Here is a 26,110-nt window from a genome sequence, read left to right as displayed (position 1 = left end):
AGCAGGTTTATTTGAAATCACAAACTTTCAGAAAGTTGCTTCTTCGTCAGGCTCACCTGACATGTGATTCTGTCCTTGTCCAACCCTAGTCCAACATCAGCACCTTCATGTCTTTTGAATAGAACCTCCTTATGGCCCCTGCCCTCATTCTATAGATCATTACACAATCTAAATTTTGTAAATTCTCCATTTAGAGTAGGTCAAGTTCTTTCATGAAAAACTACAACACCACCAAGTTGAAAAATAATGCATATCCGACCGTTAAGTGAGCAAGTTACCTTCAAAGAACTAAAAATGATAAAACAAATTCAAGTTGGAATCCAAGTTTTTAAATCAGGTAAATCATGTATTATAAACTTTATTTGCAGATATTGCTGGACTGTTAGGTTTGGACAGATGGTCAGTGGAAGGAATTTCTGCCGTTCAAAAGACAAATCATGTTTAATTGACTTCATCTAGACATTAGATTAGATTACTTACAGTGTGGAAACAGGCCCTTTGGCCCAACAAGTCCACACTGACCCGCCCAGACCCATTCCCCAACCTTTTACCCCTTCACCTAACACTACAGGCAATTTAGCACGGCCAATTCACCTAACCTGCACATTTTTGGACTGTGGGAGGAAACCAGAGCACCCAGAGGAAACCCACACAGACACGGGGAGAATGTGCAAATTCCACAGTCAATCGCCTGAGGCGGGAATTGAACCCAGGTCTCTGGCACTGTGAGGCAACAGTTCTAACCACTGTGCCACTGTGCCTGCCTCTGACTATTACCATTAGCTGCTAATGGTCAGAGGAATGAAACACATTTGATGTTTTATGTATCAACATTTAAAAGGTGTATTACAAATTATTATGGAAAACACTGAGCAAAACTACAGATGTTGGTATTGAAGAGATTGGCAGCATTGATACTCAATTGTTTGATGGAGAGAAAGCAAAAAGTAGTGTTAAGCAGCTATTTCTCATACTGGAGGCAAGTATCATCCTCGGGCTCTATGATGCAGTGGTAGTGTCTGCACCTCTCAGCTTGGAGATCCATCTTCAAGATCCTCTTGAGCCAGAGGTATATGATGACATCTCTGAATAGGTTGATTTGAAAATACCTAAAGCACCATTCCCCAGAGATCAATATTGCACTTTCACAGAATGTTAATAATCTGGACTTGAGTGTATAAGGTGTAATTTCAACATTTGCAAGTGATACGAAATAGTTGGGAAGTGAATATTTTTGTCAGTTATCAATGGGATGTTGACATCACTGGCTAGACCCAGTATTAATTTGCCTGTAAGGTCATTGCTGTAAGTCCAAATTTACATGTAAGCCAGGCCAGATATGGATGAAGGACATTATTGAACCAGTTAAGTTTTTTTATATACTGATCAATGGAATTCATATGGTGATCATTAGGACAACTTTTTAAATCCAAACTTTACTGAATTCAAAATTCCTGGGTCTCTCGTAAAGGGGTTTGAGCCAATGTTACCATAACCATAGCCTGTGTTGATTATTAGCCCAGTGATAACACCACATGCCCTTAACAGTAAGGAGGATTCCAACATGAAAGTCAATTCAAGTTACGTGGTGCAATATTAACCAGGGGTGCAAGAACTAAGGCCGGGGATATTTGTGCTCAAGTCTTTGACTTTGTCATTTCACATTCAATTGAAATTCCACTGTTACTCAGTCAACCCCATTATCCAGATAGCTATTCTCACACACCTTTACAGGTTCGCCCAGAAGATACAACTGTTACCCTTTACCTCCTCCCATCTTAGTTTCCAAAACCCCTACATTGCTGTCAGGTAAAGGGGAAGCATTTCTTGCGTTGTCATATTCCCTTTTCACCATGTGATCAACTCCACATTGGAGAAATTCAACACTGAGAAATCCATTGAATATTAAAATGGTAACAGCATTATAAGAGCCCATTCAGCCCATCATGCCGGGGCCAGCTCTCTGAAGGAACAATTCACTAAATGCTAATTCTGCACTTTCTACTCATAGATCTGCACATTCTCCTGTTTCCAATTATAATCCAATTTCTGCATATATATCTTTTTATCCACATTGGGAAACCTGTATGAGTGAAGACAGTAAGCAGTTATGTGTTATGCTATAGTTTAGAGAATCAGGGATTGATTTTGATAAATAATGATAACATATGTAGTTTAATGAAAAAGGAATTGGTTTAGCTGAGCGGATTTTCTGAAGTGTTCTTGGCTGAGGCCAGATGTATAAGTTGATTTCTTCCGAAAGAAGGAGAAGATAAAATTTAATGAAGCCCAGTGTGGAGTGGGGGGGAATAAAGAAAGGGATTCTCTCTGGTGCAAGTATCGTGCAGGGTGCTTTTGGAATAGGAAAATATTTTTGCCATATGTTTTGAAATCATCAAATGTATATTCTATGAAAATAATTTACTTTAACCTGCCTTAGTTTCAACTCTTCTGTATAATAATCTTCTGTTTTCTTTTAAAGGCAAATCTGCAAAATTCAATGTTTGCATTTCTGTGAAAGACCAGCTCACGAAAACCAGAAACAATTCACAACATGATCTATCAACACATAATGCCACCTGAGATTTGACTTGTCCAGTCATAACATCAGCTGGCATCATAATATTTGGCTTTTTTGCAATATTTTTGAAATTGCTGGACTTAAGCGAGATCAATCTCTTTCTTTTAAAGTAACAACTCAGGGGTGGTTCAGGACATAAAACAGCTCCATTATGGTGACATTCATTTAATATAACTTGAAGATGGATTTGAATGTTGCTAAGAGCTTTTTTGAAATGAAAGCTCTAACAGTGGATTATTTGATTAGGGCTAAAATTAGAGTTATAATTAGAAAAGTAAGATGTTCTCAAGATGAGATGGTTCAAGTTATTATTCAACAGTTAGCATTGTTTTTTCATTCATTTATGAGAATGTGGGTATTGCTGGCTATGCCAATTTTTATTGCTGGCTATGCCAGTTTTTATTGCTCATGTCGTATTGACCAGAGGGCAGTTAAGAGTCAACCACTATTCTGTCAATCTAGAATTGCATATAGACCAGATTAGGTAAGGACAGCAGTTTTCTTTTCAAAAGGGGAATTCTGAATGAGATGGGTATTTCCCACCAATGGCATAGTCATCATTAGAATTTGAATTCCATTCATTTTTTCCACCATGAACTCACACTCTACCACAGGCATGGCGGGATTTGAACCTTGGTCCCCAGGATATTACCTCGCTGTCTGGATTAATACAAGAGCAATAATTCCATTAGACCATCACATCCCCTATTAAAAGAAAGAAAAATGAAAATATAATGTCATAGGTGAAATTAGCAAAGCTCAAGTTAGAAATGATTGGCCTTCAGTTTGAAGACCAACAGAAATAAGGGAAAGAGAATAAGAAAAATTGAAATGGAATGGGAGGAATTCTTAAAAGAAAATTAGAATGGAGAAGGTGATAAAACGTGCAAGTTAGAACGAGGAAAACTTGGATCCCCAATGATACAGGGAACTTGGACAACTGGATTTAGTCAAAGAAAAGCCTCAATGAAAAATGAAGAAAGAAGGAGGGAGCAGCTTGGAGGATGATTCTGGTCCCAAAGAGGGATTTGATTTAATCAAGAATCTCCACATAGTGCTGAAATTTACTGAAGGTAGAGTCAAAAGCTCTTTTACCCCATTTGAAAAGGTTGTTGAACAGAAGATGTGACTCTGAGAGGTCCAGACCTTAATGGGACAAAGTAATTTGGAAGGTACAGCTCTGACTGTGTATGCCAGATTGTCAGAAGAACAAGTGGAGTAGAACTGCAGAGTACAGCACAGTCAATGACGCAATGCTCAATATTTAGAAGCTTGTGCCTGAAGCTTATTAATTAAAATTTAGGATTGCAAGAAAGAAACCTAAATAGATATTTGTTAAATTTTCAAAAAACAATGCAATGCTGTGGTATCAGTGGTTTAGCTGTGAGGGGTTGAGCGACTGTCTCCTGTTCCCAGTTTGTATGTTTATGTGCACATATGTTCATACATGACATAGAATTCACTGCCTGAAATAGTGGTGTAAGCAACTTCAGCAACAATATTGAAAGATAAACATGTAAATAACAGTGTTTTCTTTATCTGCAGAAACAATTGTTCCTTTAACTGCACCTTGGGTATGTGCTGGATACGTGGTAAATCAAACATTTTCAGAGACAGTCTATGTCGGTGTTGGCATTGTTCCTGAAGTCAGAAGTATGCCTGAACCTACAGATCAAACGATTAAATTAAAAGAATTAACTCCAGGTCACTACTTTGTCAAGTGAGTTTTGTTGCTGAAATATTGTGATTAATGTTTCTTTATGTCACCATCATTCCAGTCTGGGTCAGATTGAGATTAACAGGTCCATCAAGTCACACTGGGACAATGTGAATACAGTTGTGGATTGGTTCATTTCTCACAATCTGCAACTCCACCTCCTGAGAACACAGCCAGTCCTCCACATTCACATTACTCCAGCTCACAAGAAGCTGGCTCCTGGATTCTAAAAGTCTCATCTGCAACATGCTTAACATTTTTCACAGAACACTTCCACTTCATTTCAACAAAGGGACTTTGGAGTAGAAGTAAGTCATTCAGATCCTTTAGACTGCTTCACCCTTCTAGGTAATGGCAGATCATCCACTTCAGTGGAATTTTAACCACAATATTCCCATATGCCTTGATGTCATTACTATCTTGAAGTGCATCAATATCTGTCCAGATCATACTCAGTGACTGAGCTTCCACAGTTCAGAAGGCAGCATTCCAGAATCAATAGTACTTTGAAGATTTGAGAATAAAAACCAATATCTCCACATCTCTCTATCCACCTTCACCTCTATCAACACACTGGGATGTGAATAATCAGAGTCCCAGGGAATTTCAAATGTCATCCAATCAATTTTTCCAACATCATATCTTTACTATGACATTTTCCTTTCAACTTCTCATTCTCACTGGCCTCTATATCTCAGTCATTTTCGAGACATTTTTTTTGTCTTGCTTTGTGTCAAACACAAGATGATAATTTCGCTTCGGTGGATTACTTCTTTGAGATTGAGCAAGAGATTGTTGCCTTAACACCATGCCACAAAGCTCTTAGGGTCATCGAGTCATAGAGATGTACAGCATGGAAACAAAACCTTCGGTCCAACCCATACATGCCAACCAGATATTCCAACCCAATCTAGTCCCACCTGCCAGCACTAGCCCATGTCCCTCCAAACCCTTCCTATTCATATATCCATCCAAATGCCTCTTAAATGTTGCAATTGTACCAGCCTCCACCACTTCCTCTGGCAGCTCATTCCATACACGTACCACCCTCTGCGTGAAAAATTGTCCCTTAGGTCTCTTTTATATCTTCCCCCTCTCACCCTGAACCTATGCCCTCTAGTTCTGGACTCCCCCACCCCAGGGAAAAGACTTTGCATATTTACCCTATCCATGCCCCTCATAATTTTGTAAACCTCTATAAGGTCACCCCTCAGCCTCTGACGCTCCAGGGAAAACAGTCCCAGTCTGCTCAGCCTCTCCCATAGCTCAAATCCTTCAACCCTGGCAACATCCTTGTAAATCTTTTCTGAACCCTTTCAAGTTTCACAACATCTTTCCAATAGGAAGGAGACCAGAATTGCGCGCAATATTCCAACAGTGGCCTAACCAATGTCCTGTACAGCCGCAACATGACCTCCCAACCCCTGTACTCAATACTCTGACCAATAAAGGAAAGCATACCAAACGCCTTCTTCACTATCTTATCTACTTGCGACTCCACTTTCAAGGAGCTATGAACCTGAACTCCAAGGTCTCTTTGTTCAGCAACACTCCCTAGGACCTTACCATTAAGTGTTCAAATCCTGCTAAGATTTGCTTTCCCAAAATGCAGCACCTCGCATTTATCTGAATTAAACTCCATCTGCCACTTCTCAGCTCATTGGCCTATCTGGTCAAGATCCTGTTGTAATTTGAGCTAACCCTCTTCGTTGTCCACTATACCTCTAATTTTGGTGTCATCTGCAAACTTACGAACTGTACCTCTTATGCTCGCATCCAAATCATTTATGTAAATGACAAAAAGTAGAGGACCCAGCACTAATCTTTGTGGCACTCCACTCCAGTCACAGGCCTCCAGTCTGAAAAACAACCCTCCACCACCACCTTTGAGCCAGTTCTGTATCCAAATGGCTAGGTCACCCCGTACTCCATGAGATCTAACCTTGCTCATCAGTTTCCCATGGGGAACCTTGTCAAATGCCTTACTGAGGAAGTCCATATAGATCACGTCTACTGCTCTGCCCTCATCAATCCTCTTTGTTACTTCTTCAAAAAACTCAATCAAGTTTGTGAGACATGATTTCCCCCGCACAAGGCCATGTTAACTATCCTAATCAGTCCTTGCCTTTCCAAATACATGTACATCCTGTCCCTCAGGATTCCCTCCAACAACTTGCCCACCACCGAGGTCAGGCTTACTGGTCTATAGTTCCCTGGCTTGTCCTTACCACCCTTCTTAAACAGTGGCACCACGTTTGGCAACGTCCAGTCTTCCGGCACCTCACCTGTGACTATCAATGATACCAATACCTCAGCAAGAGGCCCAGCAATCACTTCTCTGGCTTCCCACAGAGTTCTCGGTACACCTGATCAGGTCCTGGGGATATATCCACCTTTAACCATTTCAAGATATACAGCACTGCCTCCTCTGTAATCTGGACATTTTGCAAGATGTCACCATCTATTTCCCTACAGTCTATATCTTCCATATCCTTTTCCACAGGATACACTGATACAAAATATTCATTTAGTATCTCCCACATTTTGTGTGGCTCCACACAAAGGCTGACTTGCTGATCTTTGAGGGGCCCTATTCTCTCCCTAGCTACCCTTTTGTCCTTAATGTATTTGTAAAAACCCTTTGGATTCTCCTTAACTCTATTTGCCGAAGCTATCTCATGTTGTCTTCCTTGGGAAATGTACCTATCAAAACAAAAGAGTGTGATGTTGAAGGTTCTGAGATGTCAGGGTGGGCATGAGCCATTCTTGACGTGGGTTGGCAGAAGGTGGCAACATTCTTAGGGCAGGAAACTGTCCGCAGCAATTTCAGCACAGCAAGATTCCACGAGCAGTCCCATGAGTAACATTCGCACAGTACCGACAAAGTATTAAACTCTCCCTATAGCCTGAGAGGAAGACAGGCACTCCTTCAGGAATTTTCAGTGATTTGAAAATCACTGTCTGACAAGATCCTTTTGTGCATCAGACCTTGTAGCAGAAAGGATATTTTTGATGGATTTGTTTTTCAAAGGATGCAGTTCTAATAGATGCAGTTGTAAATCATTAGCTCACAATTGAATGGAGGTGATCAATGTATCGCGCACTGACTGGAGAGCTGATAAGAGCCCCACATCAGCTCTCTCAGGGAAAGCTTGCTGCATTCAGTGACCCTCAAGCACTGCTGGCTCCTGACTGCTGAGGCACTGTACCTGAGAGGCCGAGCATCAGCACTGACTCCCAGACTGATAGGTCTGTGATAGCAGGTAGAGGATCACAGGACGGTGTCATGGGGGTGTGGAGTGGGTGAGGTGGGTCAGCAGAAAGGGCAGGTGTCGGGGTCTCTCTAACGGCCAGATCCTGATGGTGGTTTATTTTTTATTCATTCCTGGGATGTGGCTTGTCCTATCTCTAGTTGCCCTGGAGATGGCGGTGGTGAGTTGTCCTCTTGAACTGTTGCAGTCCTGTTGTCAGGAACGCAGTTCCAGATACTTGATCCACTGACACTGACGGCACGATGATGTATTACCAAATCAGGATTGAGTGTGGTTTGGAGGGGATCTTGCGGGCGGTGATATTTTCATGTCCTTACTGCCCCTGACCTTCTCGATGGTAGACGGCAGAGTTTTAGGCCATAAGACCAGAAGACATAGGAGCAGAAATTAGGCCATTTGGCCCATAGCTCAGCCATTCAACCATGGCTGCTAAGTTTCTCAACTCCATTATTCTGCTTTCTCATGATAACCTTTTATCCCCTTGGCAATCAAGAACCTATTGATCTCAGTCTCAAATATACTCAATGGCCTGGCCTCCACAGCCTTCGGTGACAATGAATTCCATAGATTCACCATGCTCTCGCTGAAGACGTTTCTCCTCATCTCTGTTCTAAAGGATCTTCCCTTTACTCTAAAGCTATGCCTTTGGATCCTAGTCTCTCCTGCTCATGGAAGCAACTTCCCTACATCCACATTGTCCAGGCCGTTCAGTATTCTGTAAGTTTCAATTAGATCCCCCTTCATCCTTCTAAATTCCATCGAGTATCGACCCAGGGTAATAAAACATTTTTCATATGTTATGCTTTTCATTCCTGGGACCATTCTCATTAACCTCCTCAGGACCCCTCCAAGGCCAACACATTCTTCCTGAGGTATGGGGGCCAAAGCAGCTCACATTACTCTAAATGTGGTCTGACATTTAGAGCCTCAGAAGTATATCCCTGCTTTTATATTCTAGTCCTTTCCAAATAAATGGCAACATTATATTTGCCTTCCTAACAACCTGCAAATTTACCTTCAGAGAATCCTGGACGAGAACTCCCAAGTCCCTATGCACTTCAGATTTTTTAATCTTCTCCCCATTTAGAAAATAGTTTATGTCTCTGTTCTTCCGGCCAATGTGCATGATCTCACACTTTTCCAAGCTGTACACAATCTGCCACTTTTTTTGCCCACTCTCTTAACCTGTCTAGATCAGTCTGCAGTCTCCCTGCCTTCTCAATGATGCCTGTCCCTCCACCTATCATTATATCATCTGCAAATTCAGCCAGAATACCTCAGTTCCTTCATCTAGATCATTAATGTATAAAGTGAAAAGTTGTAGTCCCAACACAGTGCCTTGAGGAACACTACTAGTCACTGGCTGACATCCTGAGAAGAACTCTTTTTATCCCCACTCTCTGCTTTCTGCCAGACAGCCAATCTTCTATCCATGCTAGCACCTTGCCTCTGACACCACAGGCCCTTGTCTTACTCAGTAGCCTCCTGTGTGGCACCTTGTCAAAGGCCTTCTGGAAGTCCAAGCAGATAACATCCATTGGCTCCCCTTGGTCTAAATCGTGCATTACCTCCTCAAAGAATTCAAACAGATTTGTCAGGTGTGACCTTCTCTTGATGCAACCTTGCTGATTTTGCCCTATTTCATCATACACTTCCAAATATTGAGAAATTTCATCCTTCACAATGGATTCCATAATCTTAACAACGATCAAGATCAGGCTAATCAGCCTGTAATTTCCCCTCTTTTGTCATACTCCTTTTTTAAATAAGGGAGTACATTAGCAATTTTCCAGTCCTCTGCGACCCTCCCTGACTCCAGTGATTCCTGGAAGATCACCATTAATGTCTCCACTATCTCTTCAGCTGTCTCTTTCTGGGGTGTGGTCCATCTGGTCCAGATTATTTCTCCCCAATCAAACCTTTCAAATTTCCCAGCACCTTCTCCTTGGTGATGGCCACCATACTCACCTCTGACTCTCTGCAATTTTTGGGATGTTACTCGTGTCTTCCACCATGAAGACTGATGCAAAATACTTATTCAGTTCCTCCACCATTTCTTTGTTCCCCATTACCACTTCTCCAGCATTGTTTTCCAGCAACCCAATGTCTATTTTGCCTCTCTTTTGCCCTTTAGGTATCTGAAGAAACTCTTGCAATCTTCTTTTATATTACTGGCTAGCTTATGGTCATATTCGATATTCTCCTTCCTTATTTCTTTTATCGTTGTCCTCTGTTGGTTTTTGTAAGCTTCCCAATTCTCTGAGTTCCCACTGCTGTTCACCGCATTGTATGCTTCCTCTTTTGCTTTTATGCTGTCCCTGACTTCTCTTGTCAGCCATGGTTGCCTCATCCTCCCTTTAGTATGCTTCTTTCTCCTCGGGATGAATTTTACTGTATCCCAGAAACTCTTGCTATTGCTGTGCCACTGCCTTTCCTGCTAGGCTCCTCTTCTAGTCCATTCTGGTCAGTTCCTCTCCACGCCTCTGTAGTTGCCTTTATTGAGCTGTAATACCGTTTCATCTGATTCCACCTTCTCCCTCTCTAATTGCAGAGTAATTTCTATCATATTATGGTCACTCCCTCCTAAGGGTTCCTTCACCTTAAGCTCCCTTATCAAGTCTGCCTCATTGCGCATCACTAAATTCAGAATTAGCTGTTCTCTAGTGGGCTCCACCACAAGCTGCTCCAAAAAGCCATCTCATAAACATTGCTCAAATTCCCTCTTTTGCAATCCACTACCAACTGATTTTCCCAGTCCACCTGCATATTGAAGTCCCCCATGATCATTGTAACCTTGCCTTTCTTATATGCCTTTTCTATCTCCTAGTGTATCGTGCGATCCACATCCTGACTACTGTTTGGAGGCCTGTACATAAGTCCCATTCTGGTCATTTTACCTTTGTGGTTTCTCAATTCTAGACATATTATACATCATCTGACCCTACATGGTTTCTTGCTATTTAATTTCATTTCTTATTCATCGGGCAACACCACCCCCTCTGTCCATTTGCCTGTCTTTTCAATAGGATGCATATCCTTGGATATATAGCTCCCAGTCCTGATCCCTTTGCAGCCACGTCTCCGTGATGCCCACCACAGCATACCTGACAATTGTGATCTGCAACACAAGCTTATTTACCTTATTCAGTATACTGTGTGCATTTAGATATACCTTCAGTCCTGTATTTACCATCCCTCTTCTCATTGTTATTCACTTATTTAGTGTGTTTGAAGTTTGATTCCTAACCCTTTCCGAACACTCTGTCCTATTTTGTGTTCTGGAGACTTTAATAATTGCTTCTGAGTTCTCCTTACTTGTCATTTTTTTCATACTTTTCCATGCAGTTGAATCCACCTCCAGTGATGTTAACCTGCTGCTTTGTTTCCCACTGGCCTGGATACTTCTTTGAGTTTTACCCTTCGCTTTCCCCCAACTTTCTAATTTAATGCTCTGTTGACCACCCTATTTACCTTTCTCTAGGGAATATTAGTCCCAGCTTGGTTCAGGTAGAGAGCATCCCCATGGTACAGATCCCTCCTGTTCCAATACCGATGCCAGCGCCCATGAAAAGGAACCCCTCTTTCCCGCATCACTCTTTTAGCCACATGATTACTTCCTTTGTTCCTGTTTCCCTATGCCAATCTGCACGAGGCTCAGGTAGTAATCCAGAGATTATAACCCTTGAGGACCTGTTCTTTAATTTGGATCCTACTTTCTAATAATCCCTAAACTGATCCTCTTTCCTCATCGAGACAATGTTGATTGTCCCAACGTGGACCACAAAAATTGGATCCTTCTCCTCCCTCTCCAATATCCTTTCAAGCCGGTCAGAGGTGGCCCTTACAGTGGCACCAGGGAGGCAACATACCATGCAGTTTTCTCTATCCTGCTTACAAAGGATGCTATCTATTCCCCTAATTCTCGAATCCCCTACAACTACCACTGCTCTTTTTGCTCCCCCCTCTTGAATGGCCTCCTCTATCACAGTGCCATGGTCAGCTGGCTCACCCTCCCCACAGCCCTGTTCCTCATCTACACAGACAGCAAGTACCTCATGCACCTTGGACAAAGTCAAGAGCTGAGGCTCATCTGTCTGAATACAGGATCCCCCTATCTGCCTCATTTGCAGTCACACACGGTTGTCCCTGTCCCTGACCAAATTTGTGATACTTAATCTACCAGGTGTGACTGCCTCCTGAAACACAACGTCCAGGTAACTCTCCCCCTCCCTGAAGTGCCGCAGTGTTTGAAGCTCACATTTCAGCTCATTAATTCTGAGCCAAAGTTCCTTGAGCAACCAACATTTGCTGCAGATGTGGTCAATGCAGCTCGCAAAGGGATCAGCCAACTCCCACATCATACAGCTACAGCACATCACCTGCCCAGCCAGCTCGACTTAATTAATTTATTAGTTAGTTATGCCATGTTATTTTTTCAAATTTGGGACAGATTCCCTACCCGCCAATCAGGTCACAGCCCTCCTGTGATATCCCTTTTTCAGTTTAATTTCAGTTACTCCATGGGTTCCTCCTGGAAGTTAATGCCAAAGGAGCAAGGTGATTCGTGACATGGTAGATGGTACACACTGTGCCACTATGCATTGGTGAAGGGAGCGAATATTGAAGGTGGTGGAAAAGGTGCCAGTCAAGTGGGCTGCAATGTCCTGGATGGTGGTGAGATTCTTGAGTGATTTTGCAGCTTTACCTATCCAAACAGGTGGTGTGTAGTCTATCACATTCCTGACCTATGCCTTGTCGGTGTGGACAGGCTTCAGTGAGTTATTACATTGTACCTTGTAGATGGTACACATTGCTACCATAGTGTGTCAGTGTTAGAGGGAGACACAGCCAAAGCAGCTGAATTCTAGGCCTGAGCTAAGAGTGACTGCACTTGCCAATAAGGCTGTGTAGGAACAAATGTGGCTTTAAGGAGTTCGAGCAAAACTGGAATCAATGGGAACTGGGAAGAATCTCCACTGGTTGGAGACATACCTGACACGTGCTCATGAATGACCTCTCTCTTTAACAGGACTTGCTCAAACTGTGACAAATGACTTTCACACCACATAAGTGTCAGGCAATTGTAACACAGAATCTAACCATCACCCTCTGATATTCAATGGTATAATCAGTGAATGCACCATGTCAGTGACTGCAGACACAGCATAAACATTCAACTCTTCTGCCATTTCTCAGTTCATCATTATCAATTCTCCTAAATCTGCCTGCAATTGAATCACTTTTGATATGGCCAAAATGTCATTTTGACTTATCTTTCAAGTTTTTGCAATTCATTTATGTGTTGTTGATGAATTACAGATATATTCAATTCTCCTCTTCCTGATGACTTTCTTATTTGTCCTTTATGGAAATTTCTAGAAAGAGCTCTCTCTGCAACTTTTCAAGGGCATTCATGTATTTGCTAAAATGGCCACAATGCTCAAATTGGGGCCGTTCCAAGTTTTCACGGAGGCTCGGTCGCATGGTGGCTCAGTGGTTAGCACTACTGCCTCACAACGCCAGGCACCCGGGTTTGATTCCAGCCTCAGGTGACTGTCTGCGTGGAGTTTGCATATTCTCCCAGTGTCTGCATGGGCTTCCTCTGGGTACTCTGGTTTCCTCCCACAGTCCAGAAATATGAAGATTAGGTGAAATGGTCATGCTAAATTTCCAATAGTGTTCAGGGATGTGTAGGTTGGGCGCATTAGTCAGGGGTAAATGTAGGATAATAGGTTAGGGGAATGGATCTGGGTAAGTTACTTTTCAGAGGGGTCGGTGTGGACTTGTAAGGCCAAACGGCCTGTTTCCACAATATAGGGATTCTATAAAAATGAAAGGCTTCTCTGATTCAGTGATCAATCATCTAGTTATAGGATTCCGTTTTCTTTGTTAGTCACTCTCTCACTAAAAATCTGCGCACCAAGATTTCTCCGACTGCACCCCATGTAATGTTCAGAACACTTTACCTGCTATGGGACTGTCTATACTGATCATCGATTGATTCTGTTCCTGTAATCACAATGGAGGGTTCTCAATGGGTTGAAAGACTGACTCCTATTCGTATTGTCCTGTTAATCTACTCTGATCTAGACAGGTTTTGTCATGAGGAATGAGAATTAAATGCCTATACTCTTAATTCTGTTGCAGGACATTTCATGAGAAATTTGAATGGGAAGAATATAAAGAACTGGTGCTGGACTTCTTGAAGGAACTGGAAGAAGAAAAAGGAACATTTGAATGGAGATATATTATCGTTTGGTATAAAAAAGGTGGACTAACGCAAATATGGTTCAGACTGAAATCAGAATGAAATTTTTCTGGTCGATTCTGTTACCATTATAATACTGAACAGTGAGATGCTGAATTCTAAAATCTATTTTATCTTCCCCAAACTACACATTGAATTAATCTAGAGTACAGTGCATAACTTGGTTCTCCTTACCTAGAGAAAGATACACCCTTATACTTACCTTCCAGTGAATGCAGTGACTGGTCATTAGACACATTATGTACGTGCTTACATTGGGAATTTGACCAATTCCACCAGTTACATCTCTGAAATCCTGGGATCCTATTTATCAACACTGCTGTCTACTGGCAGTCAGCATTTTTATCTCAAACTAAAATTATGGCATTTGTTCTTCATTCAAAATTATTTAGCTATTTTAGCATCAACAAGGAGCATTTCATTTCCCACTTACACTTGTTGTTGCCGCTGGTTCTTTAGTCCAATGATTCCCATCAATGGCTTTATCCAAGTTGCTCACTTCATTGGCTCTGAAATTCCAATCAGGAGTCAGTCGCTGTCAGCAACACCAACTCCCCCATTCCCCCTACCTTGACAACACCTCCGTTATGACCCTGTCAGACTGGAGAAACCCCACTCAACCTGACACCCTTGTACTGGCTTGTCCTGAAACTTCCTCACCTCCCCACCAATCCCAGGAGTCTGCAGATCCCTCATCACTGACCCACTCGTCCCCTTCTCTCCTATCATCACCCTGTTGGAACTGTCACCTCCCGCTACCCTGCTATCAGCAAAACGACTTTTCCCTTATCTCAGACTTGACATCCCATTTGACCCAACTCCACTAGACCCAAAAGCTGCCCTTGAACAGACACTCCCAAGTGGTGACAACTGGCTTGGAACTGACAACCATCTGCAGCCCCCAACACCTGACAAGCCCTCGCCTCACTGACCTGAAACCCCACCCAAAGTGACCCAGTTGGAACTGACCCCTCCTTCCAGACCTGGTAGGACCACACCCCCATCCCTAAAACTCTGGACCTGACACTGCCCCTTCAATATATCCCCACCCTCCACTCAACCCCAGAAGATCCACCCGCCCATTCCCCTCCAGTCTGGTCCCAGCAGAAATGACACTCCCCTCACCCCAGCCCAACGTCTTGACAGATCCCAAGCTTTCTCTCACTGACCTGACAATATACCCCTCCATTCCTGGCACTATTCTCCCCCACTGCCCTGGTCCCCCACCTTCCTCACCCTCTGCTAACCCACATTCCACTGAATGGCCTCACCCACCTGCCACCCTGCACATCCGCCTTCTCACCTTCTCACCAACTACAGCCCCTCCCCCTCCTGCCCATCATCCTCCCTCCTCAATTCCTTCCACTCTCACCTTCATGTGATGGTTCTCAACTGTCCTGGGACAGAGAGATCTCACTGGGGACTGTACCATCTTGTCTTTCCCCTGGGTCATAAAAATGCAGGTCCACCATTCAGTGAGATCATTGCTGATTTACCCCTTCAAGTCAACTTTCCCACACTGTCCCTCGATTGGGTAATCTGTCCAATGATGTCATTGCATTCACTCTAATTCACTCTTGGGTACGGAGATCAAAACTACTGATGTCATCCACTGCTACAACTGAAGTGAGATTTTTGTACTCTTCACTCGCTTTGTAATAAAGATAAGATACTATTTGTTTCTCTAATAGCTTGCTCAAACTGCCTATTAATATTCTGTGCTGATGTAGAAGGACATCCAGGTTACTCTGAATACCACCATTTCCCAACAATTCACCAATACAAAATGTTCCCCTGTTATACTATTTTCATATTTGGCTACCATCATGTTTCCCCAAATTCCATTCCATCTGGCTGCTCGTGTTCCTTTTAATATTCTTTATAATCGGGATTTCTTGTCAAATCTAAACTTTCAGCCAGTGTTTCAGATTCATTTCTAACTAACCACCTCTGTGGGGCATTGGTGACATCGGTTTAAGGTCATTTTATGGCATGTACAAAGGTTTAAATTCAATTGTATATGGGGAGCTGGATCCTTCACTGGGAAGCAGGGATTTAATTTCCTTTTCTCTCATCTTATTTGAAATGAATGCATTTTTCACGGCCTGAGACAGGGATGGTCCTGGTGATGGATTATGCTTCTGTTTAATCTCAATCATGCTGGGTCAGAAGGTTTCATGTTGATGTGGTAAGAGCACATTGACAGTGGGAGGGATGACAGAGCCTGGTTGTTTGAGATTGGTCAGTGCTGGAACTGCCCTTTGGAGTATTCCTACATGAATTGGATTTGTAAACCATCAATACTCATTGTTGTGATCCTTTTGTAATCATGTCCCACCTTCATCTGAAAGTTAGTGACACCTAAGGATCAGTCAGCTTTGTGCTGTGGTGTCTGAGGTCAGAGGTTTCACTTGTGGAACTCTGCAGCACAAGGGGAGGGGGCAGGATAGTGGGAGCTTGCATTGAGGCTCAGAACCAGCAAGGGTCAGTGAGAGGAGGAAGAGGGATGTGGACCGGAGTCTGGAGGAGGGTGAGGGCCTTGCAAACAGTAACATCGGACACACAGAGTATTCTAAATACATGAGGAATGCATCCCCAGTTACATTGTGGGTACTTTACATTTGAACTGGAACCAACAAGAATGAAGAGAGTGGAAGTGGGGGACACTGTGGTTACTGCCATCAGAAACACCAGGTCAGGGTGAAAATTCCACCCTGTGTGGGCAGTAGAATATTCCCTTTTCCTGCCATTCCTGATGGTCAGACACTGGACATTGTGCTGGAAATGAGGAGAAAGGTTGTTTCTTAATCCAGTTCAGCTTTATTCAGGTCAGTGCAGGTTCAGAAAACAGCTGGATCCAGGTGAGGAAGGACAAGTGGAAGATTTTGGGAACCAGGAATGAAGCAGCTTCAAACTGGTCCCTAAAATGGAGAAAGAATCCTAACGTGAAATCAGAGTCCAGAGTCTGACATTAGAATAAAATTCAGCTTCAGATCTGGTCCCACCCACCCTGAGAGCTCCCACTCACAATACAGACTGATTAAATGTGTGATTGGAGAAATTATCTATCCCAATATGATTCCTGTTAACAGGCCGTTCATTCACAGGCTTCTCGTGTGGAGGGAAGAGGCCATAGTCTTCGAGTTTGTGTTTGTCTGTGTTTTTCTGTCTGCTGGAAATGTATTCTCACTGTGAAGTAAAGAGGGTGATGCATCATAACTCTCAGTCTCCTGTTCTATTCTCACTCTGAGGGAAATCTGGGCCACTGCTCACATCACAATGTTAACATTGTATACAGCTTTCCATATTTCAGTGAAATGAATATGTTGAAGTATTGAAGATTAAAAGTAATAATTCTCCAATTTCAGAGAATGATCCCACACTAACAGAGGGCATTTGACCCACTATGTACATGAGCTACAGGCAAAGTGACATTGGGGATAATAAAGTCAAGGACTAACATGTGTGGCTCAAGATAGATGCGTGTGGAATAGCTATCAGTTTAGCAACACTCCAGGAGCAGTCTAACTTACACCTTGTACATAGGCCAAATGTAGGAAGAATGATCCAGGTGTTGGAGAAATCCAAAACTAGGGGGTCTAAGGATAATGGGTAAGCCATTCAGGACAGAGATAAGGAAGACTTTCTTCACTTAGAATAATATGAATCTGTGGAATTCTCTCCCACTGGAAGCTGCTGAGGCCAGTTTATTAGATATATTCAAGAGGCAGCTGGATGCGGTCCTTGTGGCTGAGGAGATCAAGGAGTATGTGGAAAGGGTGGGAATGGGACATTGAGATCGCATGATCAGCCAAGATTGGATTGAACAGTGGGCCAGGCTTGAAAGGCTGAATGGCCTACTCTTGCACCTATTTTCTATGTTTCTGTGTTTCTATTTACAGCATTCTTCCCAACTTTTATTCTGCATTTCTTTCATAATAAATGCTAAAATTCCATAAACTGTCGCTGCACATGAATTTCCTGAAATTCGTGCATAAGGATGCCCGGACCTCTTTGCACAAAAGCACTCTTGAAATTTAGCTCCTGTTTGAAAATAAGTTACCTTTCTGTTCCTCCAATTAAGGTCAAAAAGTGTGGTGCCAGAAAAGCACAGCAGGTCAGGCAGCACCCGAGCAGCAGGAGAATTGATATTTCAGATAGAAGCCCTTCATCAGGAATGTTAGGAGGGAGGCAAGGGGAGGCTGAGAAATAAATAGGAGGGTGGGGATGGGGCTGGGGAGAAGGTAGCTAGGAAGGCCAGAGGTGGATGCAGCTGGGGTTGATTGGGATAGGTTGGTGAGGAATTTGGAGAGGATGGAAGGAGAAGGAAGAAGAGTGGTGCAGAGTTGGATCTGGGTTAAGGTGTGGGGAGAGGAGATTTGGAAAACGAGTGAAGTCAATGTTGATGCCATGTGGTTGAAGGGTCCCAAGGCAGAAGATAAGGCATTCTTCCTCCAGTTGGTGGTTGGCTTTGATGTGGTGGTGGAGGAGGCCCAGGACTTGCATGTGTTTGGTGGAGTGGGAGGGGGAAGTTGAAGTAGTCAGCCACAAGGCTGTGGGGGTATTTGGTGTGTGTCCCCCAGTGTTGTTTCCTAAAATGCTGCATAAGGTGGCATCCTATCTCCCCAATGTAAAGGAGACCACATCGAGAGCAACAGACACAGTCAATGAGGCGGGTGGACGTGCAGGAAAATCTCTTATCAGATGTGAAAAGATCCTCTGGGGTCTTGGACAGAGGTGAGGGGGGTGGTGTGGGCACAGGTTTTACACCTCGTGCAGTAGCAAGGGAATGAGCTGGGTGGGGAGGGTGGCTTGGTGGGAGGCGTGAACCTAACAAGGGAGTCATGGAGGGAACAGTCTCTGCAAAATGCAGATAGGGGTGGGGAGGGAAATTTAACACTGGTAATGGGGTCTGATTGTGAAAACAGAACTGGCAGAAGATAATGCGCTGTTTCCAAAAATTAGTGGGGTGGAAGGTGAGGATCAGGGAGGTTCTATCATTGTTGTGGACGGAGGAGTGGAGTTGAAGGTGGAGGCACACCAAGTGGAGGAGGTGCGCTGGAGGGTATCATTGGCACGTGGGAAGGAAAATTGCTGTCCTTGAAATAGGAGGACATCTGGGATGTCTGGGATTGGGACTGCTCCTCCTAGGAGCAGATACATTGAAGGTGGATGAATTGGGAGTAAGGGATCACATTTTTACAGGACAGGGAGGGGGCGGGGTGAAGAGGGAGGAGGCATAGTCAATATAGCTTAAGTTGGTGGTTTGAACAGATATCTGTGTTGAGTCAGTTGCCGGAGATAGAGATGGAGAGGTCCAGGAAGGGAAGGAGCTGTCAGAGATGGTCCATTTGACCTTAGGGTCAGGATGGAAGGTGTTTGTGAAGTTGATGAACTATTCAACCTCTTTGTGGGGGTATGGGGCGGCATCAATATAGTCATCAATGTAGCAGATGGAAAAGGTGTTAGTGTAACTGTGGAAGATGGACTGCTCCACCTATCCTCTGGAGAGGTAGGCAGAGCTGGGGCCTATGCAGGTACTCATGGATACACCTTTGGTCTGAAGGAAGTGGGAGGATTCGAAGGAGAACTGGTTGGGTCAGCATGATGGCTTAGTGGTTAGCACTACTGCCTCACACTGCCAGGGGCCTGGGTTCAATTCTTGCCTCGGGTAACTGTCTGTATGGAGTTTGCACATTCTGCCAGTGTCTGCGTGTGTTTCCTCTGGGTGCTCCGGTTTCCTCTCACAGTCGAAAGATGTGCAGGTCAGGTGAATTGGCTATGCTAAATTGCCCACAGTGTTAGGTGCATTAGTCAGAGGGAAATACAGGGTGGAGAATGGGTGTGGGTAGGTTACTCTTTGGAGGGTTCGGTATGGACTTGTTCGGCTGAAGGGCCTGTTTCCATACTGTAGAGAATCTAATCTAATCTTGTTGAGGGTGAGGACCAGTTCCGCCAATTGAAAGTGCGTCAGTGGAAGGGTACTAATTGAGTCAGTGGGACAGGAAGAAATGGAGTGCTTGGAGGCTTTTTCCATGGCAGACCCTGTGCAGGCCTTTTAACCTCCCTCGACCTCAACCAGCCAAAGGACTTAGAAGTCTCTAAAACCAGCAGCAGACAAACTGAAAAGCAATAAGAGGGGAGAAGATGAAAAACGAAGGTAAGCTAGCTACTAATATAAATGATTTGGAGATGCCAGTGTTGGACTGGGGTGTACAAAGTTAAAAATCACAACACAGGTTATAGTCCTACAGGCTTAATTAGAAGCACGAGCTTTCGGACACTGCTCTTTCATCAGGTGGTTGTGGAGGACACAATTGTGAGACAGAATTTTGGCAAAAATTTACAGTGTGATGTAACCGAAATTATACATTGAAAAATACCTTGATTGTTTGTTAAATCTCTCATCTGTTAGAATGACCATGATAGTTTCACTTCTTTCATATGTAAATCCCAAAACTTTTTTTTAAGTTACATCCTCAGGTGAACTGCAACAATTGGTGCCAGCCCAGATAAGATGTTAAGATGTTGAAGGTATGAGCCCCGTGTTCTGTTGTCTGTGCCCTAATGTTTCAACTGCTTCTAATCTAAAAAGTTAGTTAACAGAGTCTCACATGGATTCATGCAGTTTTTGAGCAAAGTACAATGCAAATTCACCCCACATACGTATATGTGTATGTGGGTTTGTGTGTGTATATATATCGTGTACGTGTGTGTGTGCGCGTAAAGGGGTCCAAGTCTGTGGGATGTTGCATTTTGCAAATGCAAATCAGGGCAGGATTTATACACTCAATGGTAGGGTCCTGGGGAATGTTGCCGAACAAAGAGACGTTGGGATGCCAGTTCATAATCCCTTGAAGGTGGAGTCACAAGTGAACAGGGTAGTGAAGAAGGCATTTGGTACACTTACCTTTATTGGTCAGTGCATTGAGTACAGGAGTTGGGATGCCCTGTTCTTGCTGCACAGGGCGTTAGTTCGGCTACTTTTGGAATACTGTATTCAATTCCAGTCTCCCTGTTATTGGGAAAATGTTGTTAGGCTTGAAAGGGTGCAGAGAAAATTCACAAGATTGTTGCTGGGGTTAGAGGGTTTGAGCTATAGGAATTTGCTGAATAGGCTGAGGCTATTTTTCCTGCAGCGACAGAAGCTGAGGGGTGACCTTATAGAGGTTTATTAGAGGGACATGGGTACAGCGAATAGCCAAGGTCATTTTCTCATGATTGGGGAGTCTAAAACTTGAGGGCATAGATTTAAGGCAAGAGGGGAACGATATAAAAGGGACCTTGAGACAGCTTTGTCATGCAGAGGGTGGTGCGTGTATGGAATGAGCTGCCAGAGGAAGTGGTGGAGACTAGTACAATTATAACATTTAAAAGGCATCTGGGTGATACAGGAATAGGAAGGGTTCAGACGGATATGGGTTAAAATGGGACTAGATTAATTTGGGATACCTGGTTGGCATGGACGCATTGAGCTGAAGAGTTTTCTTCTGGGCTGTACAACTCTGATTCTATGAATAGGCTGCTTTATCTTGATGGTGTCAAGCCTAATAAGTGCTCTTGGAACTGCACCCATCCAGGTAATGGGGAGTATTCTGAGAGTGAGAGAGAGAGTGAGAGAAAAGCAGCAAGGTGTTATCTTGATTGGATATTGGCTTTTATATTCTGTGACTACACGGGGAGTGACAGAAGACTCTAGTGGGTTTATAAATAGGTTCTACTTCAGTTTGTCAGAGAATATATGAGCTCTAGTTTGTTAAAAAGCATACAAGAAATACGTGCAATATTTAATACTTTATTAAAGTATCTCGTGAAGTTAAGAAGATTGACTCTACAGCAACCAGCGATTGTTGGACTAAAACAGCAGCTGATTGCCAGATTCAAACAGGCATCAGCATATCACCCGCCTGACCTGTGCCTGGTGGTTGGTGGCCAGCTTTTGGGATGTCAAGAGGTGAGTTATTCATTGCAGTACTGCAGAGTCTCTAGCCTGCTCTTGCAGTCACTGTTTGCGTGGTGAGTCCAGTTGAGTTTCTGTTTAATGATAACCCCTGGTACATTCATAATGGGGGATATAGTGATTATATTACCACTGATTGTCAGGGGGCGTTGGATCGATTTTCTCTTCGTGGAGATGGTCATTGCTTGGCATTTCTGTGGTGTAAATATTACTTGACATTCATCAGCCCAAGCCTCAAAATCTCGTTGTGTTTTAACATGGACAGCTTCAGTAAGATCAGATTAGATTACTTACAGTGTAGAAACAGGTCCTGCAATCCAACAAGTCCACACCGACCCTCCGAAGAGCAACCCACCCAGACCCATTCCTCCTAGATTTACCCTTTCACCTAACCCTATGGGCAATTTAGCATGGCCAATTCACCTGTACATGTTTTGGATTGTGGGAGGAAACCAGAGCAAACCCACGCAATAACGGGGAGCAAATGCAAACTCCACATAGACAGTTGTCTGAGACAGGAATTGAACCTGGGTCTCTGGCGCTGTGAGGCAACAGTGCTAACCACTGTACCACCATGCCATCCACCCAGTAACTAGGAGAAAATGAAGACTGCAGATGCAGGACAGTCAGCGTTGAAAAGCGTGGTGCTGGAAAAGCACAGCAAGTCAGGCAGCATCTGAGGAGAGTTGAAGTTTTGGGCATAATCCCTTCATCAGGAATGTCTGATATAGCTTCAGTATCTGAAGAGTGCTCAATCGGTGCTGAACATTGCTCAATCGGTGAGCATCCCCACTTCTGACTGAAGCAGCTCAATTTGGTGGGATGTAGGATACTACCCTGATAAACTCCTGCAGAGATGTGCCAGAGCTGACACGATTGATCTCAACAACCACAGCCATCTTCCTAAGTTCCAGGTAAGGCTCCAACTAGTCAAGCGTTTGCCCTGATACCAAAGCATTCCATAGAACATAGAACATAGAACATAGAAGAATACAGCGCAGTACAGGCCCTTCAGCCCTCGATGTTGCACCGATCAAAGCCCACCTAACCTACACTAACCCACGATCCTCCATATACCTATCCAATGCCCGCTTAAATACCCATAAAGAGGGAGAGTCCACTACTGCTACTGGCAGGGCATTCCATGAACTTACGACTCGCTGAGTGAAGAACCTACCCCTAACATCAGTCCTATACCTACCCCCCCTTAATTTAAAGCTATGCCCCCTTGTAATAGCTGACTCCATACATGGAAAAAGGTTCTCACTGTCAACCCTATCTAACCCCCTAATCATCTTGTACACCTCTATCAAATCACCCCTAAACCTTCTTTTCTCCAATGAAAACAACCCCAAGTGCCTCAGCCTTTCCTCATAGGATTTTCCTACCATACCAGGCAACATCCTGGTAAACTTCCTCTGCACCCGTTCCAGTGCCTCCACATCCTTCCTATAGTATGGCGACCAAAACTGCACACAATATTCCAGATGCGGCCGCACCAGAGTCTTATACAACTGCAGCATGACCTCAGGACTCCGGAACTCAATTCCTCTACCAATAAAAGCCAGTACGCCATATGCCTTCTTCACTGCCTATTTACCTGGGTGGCAACTTTCAGAGATCTGTGTACATGGACACCAAGATCCCTCTGCTCTTCCACACTACCAAGTAGTCTACCATTAGCCCAGTAATCCATCTTTTTATTACTCTTACCAAAGTGAATCACTTCACACTTAGCTACATTGAACTCCATTTGCCACCTTTCTGCCCAGCTCTGCAGCTTCTCTATATCCCGCTGTAACCTGCCATATCCTTCCTCACTGTCTACAACTCCTCCGACTTTCGTATCATCCGCAAACTTGCTCACCCAACCTTCTAACCCTTCCTCCAGGTCATTTATAAAAATGACAAACAGCAATGGTCCCAAAACAGATCCTTGCGGAACACCGCTAGTGACGGCACTCCAAGATGAACCTTTGCCATCAACTACTACCCTCTGTCTTCTTCCAGAGAGCCAATTCCTAATCCAAACCTCCAACTCACCCTCTATGCCATATCTCTGTATTTTCTGCAGTAGCCTACCATGGGGGACCTTATCAAACGCCTTACTAAAATCCATATATACCACATCTACCGCTTTCCCCTCATCTACCTCCTTAGTCACCTTCTCAAAGAATTCAATAAGGTTTGTGAGGCACGACCTGCCCTTCACAAAACCATGCTGACTATCCTTGATCACATCATTCTTATCCAGATGTGCATAAATCCTATCCCTTACAATTCTCTCTAAGACTTTGCCCACAACAGAAGTGAGACTCACTGGCCTATAGTTACTAGGATTATCCCTACTCCCCTTCTTGAACAAGGGAACCACGTTTGCTAGCCTCCAGTCCTCTGGCACTACTCCTGTCGACAAAGAGGACACAAAAATCAAGGCCAATGGCTCTGCAATCTCCTCCCTTGCTTCCCAGAGAATCCTAGGATAAATGCCATCAGGCCCAGGGGACTTATCTATTTTCACCCTTGCCAGAATTTCCAACACCTCTTCTCTACATATCTCAAAGCCATCCATTCTACTTATTCGTGCCTCAGTATTCATATCGACAACAATGTCCTGTTCCTGAGTGAATACTGACGAAAAATATTCATTCAGCGCCTCCCCAATCTCTTCAGCCTCCACACGCAACTTCCCATTACTATCCTTGATTGGACCTATTCCTTCCCTAGTCATTCTTTTATTCCTAACATACCTATAGAAAGCCTTAGGGTTTTCCCTAATCCTACCAACTAAGGACTTTTCATGTCCCCTCCTTGCTGCTCTTAGCTCTCTCTTCAGGTCCTTCCGGGCTACCTTATAACTCTCAATTGCCCCTATTGAACCTTCACGCCTCATCTTTACAAAGGCCGCCCTCTTCCATTTAACAAGGGATTCCAACTCCTTATTAAACCACGGCTCCCTCACACGACCCTTTCCTCCCTGCCTGATAGGTACGTACTTATCAAGGACACTCAATAGTTGCTCCTTGAACAAGTTCCACATATCAATTACGCTCTTGCCTTGGAATCTACTTTTCCAATCCACACATCCTAAGTCATGCCTCAACGCATCATAATTTCCCTGCCCCCAGCTATAACTCTTGCCCTGTAGTACACACTTATCCCTCTCCATCACTAGAGTAAAAATCACCGAATTGTGGTCACTGTCCCCAAAGTGCTCACCTACCTCTAGTTCTAATACCTGGCCTGGTTCGTTACCCAGAACCAAATCCAGTATGGCCTCACCTCTTGTTGGCTTATCTACATATTGTGTCAGGAAACTCTCCTGCACACATTGCACAAACACTGACCCATCTAACGAACTTGAGCTATAGCTTTCCCAATCAATATCAGGAAAGTTAAAGTCTCCCATAACAATCACCCTATTACTGTCACTCTTCTCCTGAATCATCTTCGCAATCCTTTCTTCAACGATTCTAGGACTATTAGGAGGCCTGTAAAAGACTCCTAACAGGGTGACCTCACCTCTCCTATTCCTAACCTCAACCCAAACTACCTCAGATGGCAAATCTTCGTCCATCTTCCTTTCCACCGCTGTAATACTATCTTTGACAAGCAAAGCCACACCCCCCCCCTCTTTTGCCCCCACCTCTGACCCTACTAAAACATTTAAACCCTGGAACCTGCAACAGCCAATCCTGTCCCTGATCTAGCCATGTCTCCGTAATAGCCACAACATCGAAGTCCCAGGTACCAACCCACGCTGCGAGTTCACCTACCTTATTTCGTATACTTCTGGCATTAAAGTATACACACTTCAAGCCACTCTTCTGTTTACAGGCACCCTCCTTTAAGATTGATGCCATATTCCTAACCTCCCTACACTCCAGGTCCTGCACCCTAAAGCTACAGTCTGGGTTCCCATGCCCCTGCAGAGTTAGTTTAAACCCCCCCCAAGAGCACTAGCAAACCTCCCCCCAAGGATACAGGTGCCCCTCAGGTTCAGGTGCAGACCATCCTGTTTATAGAGGTCCCACCTTCCCCAGAAAGAACCCCAGTTATCCAAGTACCGAAATCCCTCCCTCCTGCACCATCCCTGTAGCCACGCATTTAACTCTTCTCTCTCCCTATTCCTCGACTCTCTATCACGTGGCACGGGTAACAAACCAGAGACAACAACTCTGTTCGTTCTAACTCTGAGCTTCCAACCTAGCTCCCTAAAATCCTGTCTAACATCCTCAGCACTCCTCCTACCTATGTCATTGGTGCCAATATGGACCACGACTTCAGCTGCGCGCTTTTAAAGGGGAAACAA

General features: G+C 43.9%; 1 protein-coding gene across 2 annotated transcripts in view; it reads left to right on the top strand.

Annotated features, from left to right (window-relative positions):
* The window catches only part of LOC140457048 (uncharacterized), a 30,606-nt gene extending 13,566 nt beyond the window's left edge, over positions 1 to 17,040 (top strand). For both annotated transcript variants that reach the window (XM_072550994.1, XM_072550984.1), the window contains exons 3-4: positions 4,127 to 4,301; positions 13,718 to 17,040. In XM_072550994.1, coding sequence (XP_072407095.1) covers positions 4,127 to 4,301; positions 13,718 to 13,880 — 338 coding nt within the window. In that variant the 3' untranslated portion in view covers positions 13,881 to 17,040. The remainder of the gene's footprint in view (positions 1 to 4,126; positions 4,302 to 13,717) is intronic.
* Positions 17,041 to 26,110: the final 9,070 nt, after the last annotated feature.

Source organism: Chiloscyllium punctatum, chromosome 3 (assembly GCF_047496795.1).
Source record: "Chiloscyllium punctatum isolate Juve2018m chromosome 3, sChiPun1.3, whole genome shotgun sequence".
In the NCBI taxonomy this organism is placed as follows: domain Eukaryota; kingdom Metazoa; phylum Chordata; class Chondrichthyes; order Orectolobiformes; family Hemiscylliidae; genus Chiloscyllium; species Chiloscyllium punctatum.
This window is presented reverse-complemented; position numbering and strand designations above follow the sequence as displayed.